Consider the following 15577-nt stretch of genomic DNA (forward strand, 5'->3'; position numbering starts at 1 on the left):
AATGTGTTGTTACGCCGCGTGAAAACAATGATCAGATTAGTCGTTTAATACAACAAAAGATTAATAAACAGATAATCCCGGGTTGATTGTTATTTTTACATTTCTTTTTACCTGATCAGTGGGGGTTCAGTTAATTAACTACTACTCACGGGATTAGCGGGAGTGTAAAAAGAAAGAACGACAAGATGGTATCATTCAACAATGGCCGTTGAATGGGCGATGTTTTGTTGAATTTATTAGTAAAATAGTGACCGCTGGCCGCGTTAGAGGAGTGACCGTTGAAATAGACAATAAAATAAACAAACAGAAGTCAAATAGGATCTAATTACAACTTCCTGTACTGTCATCACTGAGTTATTCTTTAATTATCTTTGACAACTATATTTTGTCAAAATCTGACAATAAATAGAACATAACATCAGAAGGCAGAAAAACACAATTTATTAAATATAGACAATTTCTTACTTGTGGTAAAGATTTATCTGAACCTTTTAATTTATTAATAGATTTTTGAAAGAAGACATGTATCTCATTCTTCTCACTAGAACTAGTCAGATCTAAACTCTGCAAATGGTAGGCATTATCATCTATTTTCTTCTTAGAGAAAGTAAAGGCTACAGCTGGAAGTTGATCCTTAGATTTTAACATCTCAATAACAGATAACCAAATATTCTTTTCCTATAAAATAGTTAAAATAAAAATTCAAAGCAATGCAGCATATCCTGTTTGTTTGAGTTTTGAGTAACTTTATTCTTCGGTGTATTAGGTACACATGCCACATGTCAAGGGTTTTTTAATATCATCTTTGTGATTTGAAATTCAACAACAAACTCTTCCGTCTGTTAATGTTACCAACCATGATTAAAAGCCTTCATTGTTGGTTATTTTTTATGTATATAAGGTGAAATGTTAAAACAGCAAATAATGGCAGTTTATTGAAAAAAGTTTAATATAGCGTCTTGCATAAATAATAAGGCTGAATGTAAGTGTCTTGTATAAACAAGCATTCTGAGACCACTGTTGAAGTAAAACATGTTCACTACTGGACCCAACAAATTTTATAATGCATGCATCTATAATAGGGCTATACTGCAGTGCACCAAGCTTTAATCAAATAATACAAAGTTTAATCAACACAAATTCTGGAAAACACAATTTTCATTGACCGTAAGTCAACAAAAGGCCATAATTCAGTAAACAAATTTAACCCGTTAAGTGCGTAGGTCGTTATATAACGTCCTGCACAACTGCCACTCTCTGTGTGTTGGGCGTAATATAATGCCTTGGAGGTATTTTCCCCAATCTATTCTTAGAACATAGTTCATCACTTGGGGGAATCCCTTGGAATTCCCTTTTGATCGCAGCATGTGTAGGACATTATATTACGTCCTGGACAAATGCCACTCACTGTGTGTAGGGCGTAATATAACGCCTTGGAGGTATTTTCCCCAACCTATTCTTAGAACATAGTTCTTGGGAATTCCCCCACGATCGCAGCATGTGTAGGACGTTATATTACGTCCTGGACAACTGCCACTCACTGTGTGTAGGGCGTAATATAACGCCTTGGAGGTATTTTCCCCCACCTATTCTTAGAACATAGTACATAGTACTTTGTCACTTCGTCAAATTAATTACACAATAGGGGGTAGTTAACGTTTTAAAAACGTACGCTTAACAGGTTAACAGAATCCTGAATCCTACAAAATGCAATTTGATCCTTAACTCTGCTATTTACAGCAGGGTACTAAATTTCAATCAAATATCTCATATTTTAATTTTCAAAACTAGAATTCCAGAAACCAAAAATGAAAGAGATACAGAGACAAAACCTATACTCGTAAGGGACTAAAAGAAAATTAATGTAAGTGGATTGCAAGCAGTAAAGTATACTTAGAATATCTGACACAATATTCTTTGAGGTCAACATAATTATTTTGGTCACACACCGTTAATAGTTTTGTTGTTGGTATTTAGCACTAACCTGTGATGGATTAGCTCCCCTGTTTACTTTAGCACCAAAATTTTGAGATCTTTTACTAGCTCTCTCTTTCTTAGCTTCTAATGCTTTTTTATATCTAAAATAAAAATTGTAAGAAAGGCTTACCCAACTTGATAAATAAATAAAAACTGAAATATATAAATACATTGCATGATATATGAACATACTGCAACATTTTGAATTAATGCAAGAAGCAAATTAATACTATAAATTACATTGTTAAGTTTACAAATAAAAGACTACAAATTATTCATCTTCTTCGTTAAAAATAAGTAGTCCTCTTAAATTCTAATAAACAATGAATCAATGTGAATGTATAAAGATGTCTATATTTACCCAGTAGTTAAGAAGTTTCCCTTATCATCAATGAGTAGAAATAGTTCATTACTAGTTTTATTACTATTACCAGTATATAAATAATGTTCTAATGGTACTGGTCTCTTCTGTGTACTTATAACATATATCTTCTTACGTTTTATTTGTCTAAATAATATTTTTAAAAAAATGTGCAAAATCTTTGCAAAAATATTTAAAAAATGAAAACTATCATATTCAAACAATGAAGGTTACATTGAAACTATGGCTCTAAACTATGAAGATAACATCGAAACTATGAATCTAAACTATGAAGATTATGTCCAAATAATGAATCTATACTATGAAGATATCTTCATAATTATGAATTTAAACTTTGAAGATTGCATCAAAATTATGAAGATTACATAAATATAATGAATTAAAACTATGAGGATTACATGATAATCATGAAGTTAAACTATAAACAATGAATGTAAACTATGAAGATTTGACCTACATCTAAGCTTTGACTAAAACTATGAAGATTACATCTAACCTATGACTATAAACTATGAAGATTTCATCCAAACTATTACTATAAACTATGAAGATTACATAAAACTATGACATAAACTATAAAAATTACATCTAAATTGTGAATTTAAGTTATGAAGATTACAAAATGTCTTGACTGCATGAAGATAAAAAGATCGGTTGCAAAGAAGGTGGTTCTCTGATAAAATTTAAAATTGCACAGAATTTATGTCTAATAAATGTATTTTGTACTTACCCCACCCAGTTAGCAAATTCCACAGTATTAGGTACAGTAGCACTAAGTAGTATGACATTACAATGGTCTGGTAACATAATTAATACTTCTTCCCAAACAACACCTCTCTAACAATAAAAGGAAAATGTGAATTAATTTTCTTTTTCTCTTTTGTGAAAAACTATTACAAACAATAAAAATTTACTATAACAAAAAGCTTTATCCTGATTTAACAAAATCATATGGTACAATAAAGCTCAAATTCAAAGTAAATCAACTAAATACAATATTCAAATCTATCAACGGTAATGAAAATATAAAATGCATTTCGAAAGAAGAAATTGTCTATAATATAATTTACAACTATAGAAGAAACTCATATTTTCTTAATTTGAAATTAAATGACATTTCAAATTATTCAGTCGTATTCAGTAATATTAAGGAAATGAGACTTGTTATTTGATACTATAATCCACTTACCTCAGAATCATTAATATAATGAACTTCATCAAATATAACCCATTCTAAATCTCGAATCACATCAGAACCGTTATATAACATAGATCTATAATAGATAAAACATCTCTAATAAAATCAAAACCTTGTATAACAAATACAATGAAAGTTGTATAAGAGAACGAAAGTACTGGTGGTAATGGTGTATGTTTTCAGTGAACAAGACTTGATAACTCATAGAAATATATTTCTTCATTATTTTATTAAAACACCCTATCTAACATATCATTATTTAGCAATATGACTAACCTTAGAATTTCTGTAGTCATGATTAAACAGGAGGCTGTTTGGTTTAACTGTACATCACCAGTTACCAGACCAACATCATTAAAAGTCTGTTTAAAATCTCGATACTTCTGATTTGAGAGTGCTTTAATAGGTGATGTGTAAATAGTCCTTTAAGAAACAAGTAATTAAAAGATCAGACCTCAACAACACTGATGTTATTAATCATATCTCAGCAATGGCGCAAATAACAATTAGAGTAATCGCTTTGGAAAATCATCTAACGGCACTTCTAAAGACAACCAGATTCATATCATGTTGGATTAGTGTAAATCCTTAGCAACTAAAATCAAATCGCATCGATGATTAAGGAAACGGTAACATTCATTTTCAACACAGGCAAGGGAGTAAATTCCTGTTTGATTAATATGTGAAAATATGTTCATGAATTCTACACACAAGGACATAATTCCTTATAAATATTGAACATCTGGAAAGTGTAAATTGAGATTAAATATATTTAGTGACTTACTTGGTCATATGTTTTAAAGATAGAGCTATTGCATATTCAGCTATAACTGTTTTACCAGCCGAGGTATGAGCTGCTACAAATACACTATCATTACTCTCCAAATGTAATATAGCTTGTTTCTGGAATACATCTGGTTCAAATGGCCACTGTGTAATAAGATATAAAGAACTCATAATCACAAAAATAATTTCTATTGAGTAAAAATCTAAACATGATCACCAACATTAATGTTATAAAATCTAGATTTGACAGTAAACATTCACAAAGTAAGTTCAACTTTTATTAGGGCCAATTTCTTGTGCTCTTTATACAGGTCTCAAGATGTAAGTATATCTATGCCATTTAACACTGAAAGGTCGTCATTTAGAACTGATATTAAAAGTTTTTGTAATATGCATTGTAATCATAGCTATTTACGACCGGTATCTGATCCAGAATAAAAAAAATAATTCTTCTTACATTATTTTTGTAGACTTTCCTATACACAAAGAATGTGCACATACCTAATAAAGTTTTACTAATAAGCTGTTTGATAGCACATACTTACAGTTTTTGCCATAACAGGTATTTTTTTATAGAAATCATCAACTGGTGATTTAGTATCAACACATACAGCCCATTCTTTAGGTTTAGGTGGAGGTAATTTTACTTTATCTTCATCTGCTTCCTTAACAACCTAATTTTAAATAGCATACATTTTAGACTATGCTTAGTTGTAGTAGGCTACTCAGTACTCTTTTTTTTATATTTTACTTTGTTTTTAACTTCCAATATGTTCTCGACTAGCAATATTCCAAGAATGGGCATGTATGTAGGCTTACCCTAGCAGAAAATTCGCATCTTCAAACTCCATCAAGGCATTCACCTAATAAACACCTCCACCAAGTGTGAACATTGTTGCTCAATTAGAAGGAGAGTTATTGTGTTCCAAAGTCTCAAACAATCAAATTGCCTGAGTAGAAAACATTCATTATCGAACTTAGTCAAGGTATTGATGTAATGAAACTATACACCAAGTTTGATCACTCTCACTTAATCAGAACTAAAGTTATTGTGTCCCAAAGCATCAACCAACCAAATTGCATATCTCTGCTTACCCTAAGCAGAAAATTATCATCTCCGAACTCCATCAAGACATCTACCTAATATACACCTACACCAAGTTTGAACATTCTAACTCAATTAGAAGGAGAGTTATTGTGACCCAAAAAGTGTGATGGACAGGCGGACGGACGGACAGACAGACAGACAGACGAACCCATTTTAATAGTCCCCTGCTTTCTTCAAAAGGTGAGGAACAAAAATAAGGCAATGAAGTGATATGTTAATAGATGCATGTACTCACCTGAACAAGATTTTCCAGCATTTCATCCTTTGGTTTGCCATCATCATCTATAATGTTCTAAAATAAAATATATGAACAATGGAATATGAAATGGGAGTACTTCAAACAAAAATTACCATAGCTTATTTCTATTGAAAATTATTGGTCAATATATGAAAAAGCAGAAATGGATAAAAAATTACTATTGTAAATTATTGGTGAAAAAAATAAATGGTAGATTCTGTTAAAGCCTCTGGACATCATTTTAGAAAATTTTTAATCTGTTTGATATTTATAAAGATATGAGTAATTGAATATTTTGCAATATTCAGCATCCTCTCTACAGACAATATTAACAGGCAAGCTCCACCCATATATATTCAGTAAACTCTTTTGATGGGCCTCTTTTTAATCCAATTGAAATTTAAGCCAGAACATTATCTACCATTGATATTTGTTTTTTATTTTCTTAATTACAAGTTAAATAATTAATATGAATGCTTCAGCATGGATTAAACCGTGAAAAATTATATAATGTCCACAAAAACAGAAACGAAAACCAGTGGCTTTAATTATTCTCAATATTGAATAATTCCCCAGTGATCAAAACTTTTGTAGGAATAAGAACATAAACCAGTGGCTGCCAGGCAGGATACGCCCACATTTTGCAAGAGATGGATAGAGAACAAGCTAAACAAAAAGCAATTTTTCGTAAAATCAGGGGCCATAATTCAGGAAGTTACGATCCGATATGTGCAAATATCAAAAGGAACCAAGATCTTTGGGTTATAAACTTACATTTCAAGTTTCATCAAAATCAGAAGAAAACTGTGACCTCTAGAGGGTCCACAACCTTGATATACCATATTTTTACGCTATTTGAGTAAAAGGGGTCGCCATTTTGTCTGTCAGTTTTGGTCCAATTTTTACGAAATTCAAACTCAACCATCCTTAGGGTGTAATGGTGATATATTCAAACGTTTTTTTAAATGGGATAATAATTGTTACCTCTAGAGGGACCTCAAGCTAAAAACACAATTTTCGTACAATTAGGGGCCATAATTCAGGAAGTAACAATCTGATATGCACAAATATCGAAAGGATCCAAGATCTGTGGGTTATAAACTTATATTTTAAGTTTCGTCAAAATCAGAAGAAAATTGTGACCTCTAGAGGGTCCACAACATTCATATACCTTATTTTTACGCTATTTGAGTACAAGCTGCGGCCATTTTGTTTGTCAGTTTTGGTCTGATTTTTACAAAATTCGAATTCAACCATCCTTAGGGTGTAACGGTGATATATTCAAATGTTTTTTGAAATCGGATAAAAATTATAACCACTATATGCTCCACAAGCTAAAAACGCGATTTTTCGTAAAATCAGGGGCCATAATTCAGGAAGTTACAGTTCGATATGTGCGAATATCGTAAGGAACGGAGATCTTTGGGTTATAAACTTACATTTCAAGTTTCATCAAAATCAGAAGAAAATTGTGACCTCTAGTAGTCCACAACCATGATATATCCTATTTTTACGCTATTTGAGTATGAGGGGCGGCCATTTTGTCTGTCAGTTTTGGTCCTATTTTTACGAAATTCAACATCAACCATCCATAGGCTGTAACGGTGATATATTCAAACGATTTTTTCAAATCGCATAAAAATTATGACCTCTATAGGGTCCAAAAGCTGAAATTGCGCGATTTTTCGTACAATCAGGGGCCATTATTCAGGAAGTTATGGTCCGATATGCGCGAATATCGAAAGGAACCGAGATCTGTGGGTTATAAACATACATGTCAAGTTTAAACCAAATCGGATAAAAATTGTGACCCCTACAGTGTTCACAAGCTAAAAACGTGATTTTTCATACAATCAGGAGCCATAATCCATGAAGTTAAAATCCAATACATGCCAATATCGAAAGAAACTGAGATCTTATATTTCAAGTTTCATTGAATTCGGATAAAAATTGTGACCTGTAGACTGTTCACAAACAGGGGTGACGACAATATACGTCCTCATGAAAATGTGGGCGTATAAAAACTGATCTCAATATACCTGTTCAGTGATAGAGTCGTTTGTATCCTCGTCATCACTATCACCCAGGTCAAGGTCATCAATATCATCTAGTGCCATAATGTCAACCAATGTAGTGAGTTTAATTTCTGACTTAACCGGCAAAACTTCTACTGAGTCTGTTTTCTTATTCTCAAAGGTCATACCAGAGGGCATATTAGGTGCTGTGTTTAATAAATCTGTCAAATTAATTAATCAGAAGTCAATATGCTTTTTATACATTTCAGTTTTCTTTCTTCTCAACTTAAAACACCTCTTTTCACTTTTTTCAATAAACTAAAGTATATGACATATACAAAACTTTCAAAATCACCATACTCAAGCTGTCTTTATCAAGAGTAGGACCCCTCCCCCCCCAACTATGTTTACTTAATTCCACAGAACTATTGTGGGTCCTAATTGTATTTTAGAACTAACCCATACTCCATTTTCAGTTAATTTACAAGTAATTGCTTTTAATTTTTCAGCCTAGAAAAGTTTGTAGTCAAGCACAATATAAAAGCCTTTTTAATGTTGTTACTACATTACATAAAATTCTCATTGCAGTTATATATTTTTTACCTGTTGTCAGGTTGATTTCCATCTGGCTCTCCTCTTGATTTAAATTCTCTAAGATGGGTTCATCCATTCCACCTAAAATTAATCCAAGAAGATTACATGGCAAAGGTAAAAAATTAAACCATTCACAATGTATTTATAAAATCTGACCCCATGCCACAATCTGTTAAGTTACATCTTTATTCCAGGTACCACCAGGTTCATTTCAAATAATTAAAGAATAATTATTATTATTTCTCCGAACCATTGTTGCTCTATTATTGGTGTTAAGTAGTCTAACATACCATTCAACATCATTCTTATTGAGAGAGAGAGAGGGAGAGAGAGAGAGAGAGAGAGAGTTTAATGTCCACTCGACACAAACTAGATCATTTCGGGACTAAGATATGGTTCAATTTTATTTCAATAATTCTCTTGTTCGTAGGGATCTTTAGCAGTGAGTCAAGAAACCGAAGGATCCGGAGAAAACCCACGAGGTTGGACAGGCGACCCTACTCCTCGTCACCTACAACCGGGGAATCGAAACCATACAAGTTGACTCAATGACAGACCTTATGATACAATGCGCATGCGTTAACCAATCACCATCCAACCCTCCCATTCTTATTAAAACTTTGTGCACTTGTTCCATGTGTAAAAAAAAAACAGAGGACATTTAACAGTCCGACCGTTTGGTGTGTAATAATGGAGATACAAGCGGAAAGAAAAAAGCTATTTATAGTAAACGGGAAGGTTTCCCCGACTTAGATCAGTTCTTCAATAAATTATGACGGTTCATGTTATCCGCACTAAACAATCATGGCCGCTTCCAGCAGCAGTTTCACACTGGATCACTGTCGCCTATCTATATATGGCATCAGAAGGAATTCCCTCTGAGATGCGATTATCCCGGTCTATTTATCTATCACGAATGAAACATGGTTGAATTTCTTTTTTTGATGGTCAAAGACTTCAAATTTACCTGGCCAAAATGGATAGTTTGTTGTGTTTCCACGGATATCCTGATAGTTAGCTCCTGGAGATCTACGTAAGGACAAAGAATTATTGGAAGATTTCCCCATATCTGGTATAAAACTCTGTAAAGAAAAGAAAATAACTATTTATAATAAACTAGAATATTCTGTTTTAAAATATTATTACATTAATATGTGATTTAGGTTCCAAGAAATAGAGATTTACATGTAGCTCCTTTAAGTCTATTTTTATTCTGTTGAACTTTGTTTCTTTATGGAATAAAATCAATAGATACATTATGCAGTTTGGATGTCTAGGTATTTGACTTGGTGAATCAAGGGTAACAAGTGTAGCTTAAGATTTAACAAACGATTACCTCTTTAAAACCTATAAGCTGTCCTGTTGTAGGATTCCTCTCAACTTGAATAGTTGTTTGAACAGGACAAATATCTACAGAATATAATCTTTCTGGCTGCTTCTCACGAGGCCAAAACCTTGAAATTAAATATACACAATAAATGATCAATAAGCAGTATCATAAAGGAATTGAATGGAATGAGGTTTATTGTCTCGTCAACACTCCACTTTACTTTGGTCATTTTGAGACCAACATCTGGTTTATTGTTTTCTATGATCACATCCGCACTGCTAGGGAGATGAATTTTGCCAGGACAGCACCTACTATTCATCAAGTTTCAACAATCAAGGTTTCTTTCATGTACACACCAATGTGTTCAGGGATGGGTCATTATTTTTCTTCCCATTCAAAGAAATAGGCAGACTTTCCTCAACAAGTTGGAACCAGGATTTTTCTAGTTAAGTGTCCAGATTTCTCGACAATGTTCAACAGCCCTGTGTCATATAGGAATAACCTTTTGTTTTCTATGTGTAGTGTAAATAGTTAATAGTTTATTAATATTGTACCTCTGTGCTCTGTTAATATCATGTATTGGAAGATCTTCCAGGCATGTCAACAACTTCTCTAAATCTTCATTTAACTCTGGTAAAACTGGTGGTATTCCATTAGGTAGCTTTAAGATCAATTAAAATAATGTGTACTGATACAGGGGAAATGATAGAATGAAAGCAATGTAATTGGTGGCAATATCATTTACAAGCTTGGAAAACAGGCACTCGTCACAAACACTGTCTGTTATTTAGTGTTATTAATGTCCTCCACAAAGTTCAAAATGTCAGGTACTAAATCCATTATTTCCAGGCCATATTAATACACAAATAATGGATAAAAAAAGTTTGAGACTGGACAATTTAGTCAACAATCTGACCTACCGTTTTCAATGGTAAAGTTGGTACTTTAGTATCTTTTTTCGGTTGTACAGGTATGACCTCTACATTACAATTACAGCCAATTTGTAGCAGGTCAAACAGGAACTCATCTTTCTCCCCCTCTGCCATTTTGAAACTTTAACTGGTTCTAAATCATATCTTAGTCACTAGGTATGATCTTCATTTACTATAAACAAACACTAATACCTGAATAAAGATGTCTAGAAGTGAATAGAAATTGCAATAGGTTCATTGAACAGTCAAGGGTTCATTTATGTCCATGCCAACGAGTACAGGATGGAATTTGGTTTTTTATCTCATTCAAATGACTAGACGCATATTTCATTGCCAAACCCGTCATCCTACACCAATGACATGAAGGAAACTGGGGTGGAAAATCCCGTCCAACACTGAGCCATCACAGCTCCAATAATCTAAATCCTTTGTTCGTCATGTTTTAATGTTCTATTAAAGAGGTACTATCACTTACACTACAAGATTATTGAAAACACAAACACTGACTTGCGGAATAAAATTCATTTTGGCTGAGAGTTATATACTCTCTTAATAACCACTTTAATAAAAGATTCTGTAGGCTTGTGCTTTTTAGTGATGTTGAACAATTTGAATTTGTCTCATTCATCTAGTCAAGATAGTCGAAGGTGAAATTATATTAAACTGGGAAATTCTTTTTTTTAAAATTTAGGCTGTTAAAGGGTGTACCGGTATATGACTCTATTTTTTGGAAACTCAAATTGACGAAGAATGCATATAAAGTGAATTACCCAGTATATTTTTTATTGTAATTTCTATTCACTTATATATTCGATGAAATATGTGAACAGTCCAAACTGAAAGGTGGTCGTTTATGCCTGCTTAGTCCATTCTACAGGTTTTTTTTTAAAAGATTATTATTTATCATTTGTGAATCAGCCATTACTAATTCGGCTACTTCCCACATGACATTGTCATTGTATTTTTCTTTGTTAATTACAAAAGGCGCCTATAACCATTAATTGAGTACACGACTCATGGACCGATTTTAAAATGTTCATTGTGTCTTAAATATGTGATATAGGCCTAAGATTGAATTCTAATTCGTGTTTTTAATTTCGAATATTATGGAAAATATTGAGTTACAGCTTTAGATCCTTTATGGATAAATAATGCGCTAATGTACTTTGAATGCATAAAATTAATTAACATTTATTATATCTGGAACTTTACAAGGTACTATGTCTACTTTCAATTTTGACTTCACGCGTGAAGTTGTTTACTTTCGGTTTCACCGGTGTATTAGGAAATTGATTCATGTCAATTTGTTCATTGATTTTAAATTTCTTATATTTATACAATTTCACCAATTTCTATTTCATTTGGCTCATGTGTGTAAAACTTTATTTTATTGTTTCATTACCGTGTTTATCTCTCATATGGCCTTTCACAAATTTAGGTTTGGTGACGACGCCATTGTAAAATTACCCAATAGACGGCGCTGCATACGCTACTGACTTACAGATGATTCGGCAAAGAGACGAATCGGCTTAAAAAAAATATTTACTCATTTTGTCCTTACTTTAAGTTATATCGTAACCTTAATATTATTAATCTAATTGAATCGAATACCATGTTTTACAAAATGTAAAACGTTAAATCTAAAGCCATAAAAAATAATGTAGTTTTAAAAATAACAAAAAAGTATACATATTGTTTTTCAAGTTTCAAATATAATTCGAGGTATATACTATAAAACAATGTACATAATTAGAGAATAATGATAAAAAAAAATGACATTATTAGAGAGTCTAAACTTAAATTACAACTATATTACTTATATCCACCAATTATAAGTAATTATAATTATATGACCAATTAATGACGACAAATTATTCTGACTTGTATTGAACCATTGCTGCTTAAAACCACCATCGGAAATAAATTCCGAATTAAAAGTAGATTTACAAGTTCATAGATCATTTTAAAGACCCCTTAGTTAATCCTTTGGTGGTATTTATTCCCAGAATGAATTGGTGTCTAAAACGAGTCTGTCTTAGCACCTCGGGATACGATTGTCGATAGGTTAAACTCCCACAATTTGTCAACGCTTCTATTAGGGGAATATTCAGATGTATGCATTTTATACCTCATATATCAGAAACGAAACGTACAAATTTTATAATACATCTCCTTTACCTTGCACAATCTTAAGCAGATGTCCAAAAAGATATTTGCATCGACCCTTCCACCTACCAAAACAATTTCTTTTTACTTTTGTAGAGCACCAAATACCACATTTTTAAATGAGAACTTTGCATTACCCACATTTGCAAATGAAAACTTTGCATGACCCACATTTAAAAATGAAAACTTTGCATGACCCACATTTTTAAATGAGAATTTTAAATGAGAAGTTTGTATGACCCACAATTAAATTGTCTACAGAAGACATTGGTCACTACCGATGTCACATTTCACCAACATTGTCAAATTTGTAGGGTGGCTATAATATCCGTTGTATAGTGAGTGATATTGTACACTATAACAATAAAGGGATCGTGACAGACGAAAAAATAATATCATAAAACACTGTGTATTTATTTTGGTTCTTTTGTTTTTATACTTGATTCGACCCTATCATGCTATTATCCTGTAGCTAAAGCAATTGGAGGTCATGTCACATAATGCATACAGAAACACTGGCATAAGACTTGTTTTTTTCTGTGAACATATCTATGCTTAATGCTTTCAAGGCGACCCAACCGGTCTGACCAGATTAATGAAGACGGACATACTCTTATATCAAATTTCAACTGCAAAGGGTTATTTTACGTGCACGCCCATGTGTACACGGGACCTTGGTTTTTCGTTCCATCCGAAAGACTGGACAGCTGTCCCTGCCAGGCACCACTGACAAGGGGGAAAACCACAACGGAAAATCCCGAAGAACTTTCTCGGCCAACACCTGAAAGAACCCTAGACCCCAGGCCAGCGAGCCAGCGTCTTACTCACTGAGCCACCGCGACTCCCTTACGCCCCGCTACGAGGAGCAATGTGACTTATTTATTATCTCTCAAATGTCCATTTCAAATTCATCTGGCTAAATACCCCCACCCCACCCCATCCCAGAAGCGGATATAAGGCTTGGCCCATGAGATTAAATAAGCGCCCCCGAGAGACAAAGTAAGCGGCGTCCCTAAGTAGCGAGGCCCAAATGATTAGAAGCTCAGTAAATTGCATATTATGCGCCGTTAGTAGTACCACTATATAGTGCAAGCGGTTGTATGCCGACAAATGTTCTGTGAACTCCCACAAAACAGGCAGAATTGACAGGCAGGTCTCGAGATTCTGTCCCATTTCTTATCCTCTCCTCTCGTTCACAAGAATTTGCTCCCATCAATAAACCCAAATGTCCAGATATTGACTAAAATTTTCAGGCCCAGTCCCCAAAATTTAAAAGCTTAGTTATTATACGTCGCTATATCTGAATTTTTTTCGCGCCTACGGCGCTCGATTACATTATATCATCATTCTTCCACCCCTCTGTGGTCTTATCTTATCTCATCACCAACATATTCACAGTAAAGAGAATCGCCCAGTTGGTAGTTTCATATAGTCCGAGGGACGTGGGACAATAGACTGTACTTTGTTCTGTCACCCCTCACAAAACAGGCAGAATTGACAGACGGATCTCGGGATCTCGAGATTCTGTCCCATTTCTGATCCTCTCGTTCACGAGAATTTGCTCCCAGCAATGACCTCAAAATTTTCTAAATTTTCGCAGGCAGAGAAACCCCCGCCCCCATTCGATTTTCCCTTCGAGCTGCTTGCGCATAATATGACCTGAACTTCATGTCAACTGCTAACCATGCAGCGAGATAAAGTTCGACGAACAATAGGCAACGATCTGTGATCTAACGGGGCGCTCAGTGTTATAGTCAGTAGTTTGTTGACATTCATTGTTGTGTAAGATTGTTGATGGCGCCCTAGATTTGCCCCCCCCCCCCCCCATTCATAGCTTCTAGATCCGCTGACCTCCGGTCCCGTGTTCGATCCCTGCGTTGGTCGAGAAAGTTTCCCCTTGTTAGTTCAGTAGGGTGGAGGGTCTGGCAAGGGTCGACGTATAGTTGTTCGGATGGGACGAAAAACCGAGGTCCCATGTACAGATTGACGTGCCCATAAAAGAACACTTGACAGTTGGAATTTGAAATAAGAGTAGGTCGTAGCGCCGCTGTCCGGGCAAAATTTCCCTCATAGCACACTGTATGGCGTGTGCCCGTTTTCATTACCCCAGTCGAAGCAGAACACTAACATGTTACACTCTTTTTCATTTCATTATTATACTATTCAAAAAAAGTAGGGGATATTTGATTTTTATGTGTTATTAAAGTCACCTAATGAAACTGACGAAGAAACAAATGACAAAATGAAATGAAGTTCACATTCATCGATTTATTCCAAATGATCGTTAGACTAAGTAAGGCACAGACTGACCATTATAAGGGTAAAATGATACCCGGGGTCTAGTCGTTCGGATGGGACGAAAAACCGAGGTCCCGTGTACACATTGGCGTGCACGTAAAAGATCCCTTGGCAGTTGGAATTCGATATAAGAGTAGGCCGTAGTGCCGCTGCCCGGGCAAAATTTCCCTCATAGCACACTGTATGGCGTATGCCCGTCTTCATTAGCCCAGGTTAGGAGCAGAACAGTAGGACGTTAAACCCCATTTCATTTCATTTCATTTCGATACCCGGGGTCAAACAGCAAAGTTACCACAGCATCACAACCAAGTCAGTAACGGGTAAATCCTCCTCTGTTTGCCAAACAAGCATTGATCCGACGTGGCATACTCCTAATGAGACGTCTAAGGTCATTTTGGTCCAGATTGTCCCATTCCTGTTGCAACGCAGCAGCAAGTTCTTGGACATTGACAGGACGTTGTTGACGTTGACGTAACCTCTGTCCAAGCATGTCCCAGACATGTTCGATGGGGGAGAGGTCGGGACTCAGTGCTGGCCAAGGTAATGTGGTGAT

The 15577-nt window shown here is 34.4% G+C and overlaps 1 protein-coding gene across 3 annotated transcripts in view; it reads right to left on the reverse strand.

Annotated features, from left to right (window-relative positions):
* Window positions 1-12032, reverse strand: part of LOC126825286 (SKI2 subunit of superkiller complex protein) — a 31227-nt gene extending 19195 nt beyond the window's left edge. For 2 of the 3 annotated variants that reach the window (XM_050554880.1, XM_050554891.2), the window contains exons 1-16: window positions 11963-12032; window positions 10549-10732; window positions 10183-10289; window positions 9635-9752; window positions 9266-9380; window positions 8308-8379; window positions 7729-7925; window positions 5687-5743; window positions 4889-5017; window positions 4342-4487; window positions 3834-3980; window positions 3549-3633; window positions 3090-3196; window positions 2339-2485; window positions 1985-2078; window positions 466-678 (exon numbers count right to left, since the gene is read on the reverse strand). In XM_050554880.1, the coding sequence (XP_050410837.1) occupies window positions 466-678; window positions 1985-2078; window positions 2339-2485; window positions 3090-3196; window positions 3549-3633; window positions 3834-3980; window positions 4342-4487; window positions 4889-5017; window positions 5687-5743; window positions 7729-7925; window positions 8308-8379; window positions 9266-9380; window positions 9635-9752; window positions 10183-10289; window positions 10549-10674 (1860 nt within the window). In that variant the 5' untranslated portion in view covers window positions 10675-10732; window positions 11963-12032. Of the gene's footprint in view, window positions 1-465; window positions 679-1984; window positions 2079-2338; window positions 2486-3089; window positions 3197-3548; window positions 3634-3833; window positions 3981-4341; window positions 4488-4888; window positions 5018-5686; window positions 5744-7728; window positions 7926-8307; window positions 8380-9265; window positions 9381-9634; window positions 9753-10182; window positions 10290-10548; window positions 10753-11962 lie in introns of all 3 variants that reach the window. The other variant, XM_050554882.1, reaches the window with a different exon arrangement.
* Window positions 12033-15577: the final 3545 nt, after the last annotated feature.

This window comes from Patella vulgata, chromosome 1 (genome assembly GCF_932274485.2).
Source record: "Patella vulgata chromosome 1, xgPatVulg1.2, whole genome shotgun sequence".
In the NCBI taxonomy this organism is placed as follows: domain Eukaryota; kingdom Metazoa; phylum Mollusca; class Gastropoda; family Patellidae; genus Patella; species Patella vulgata.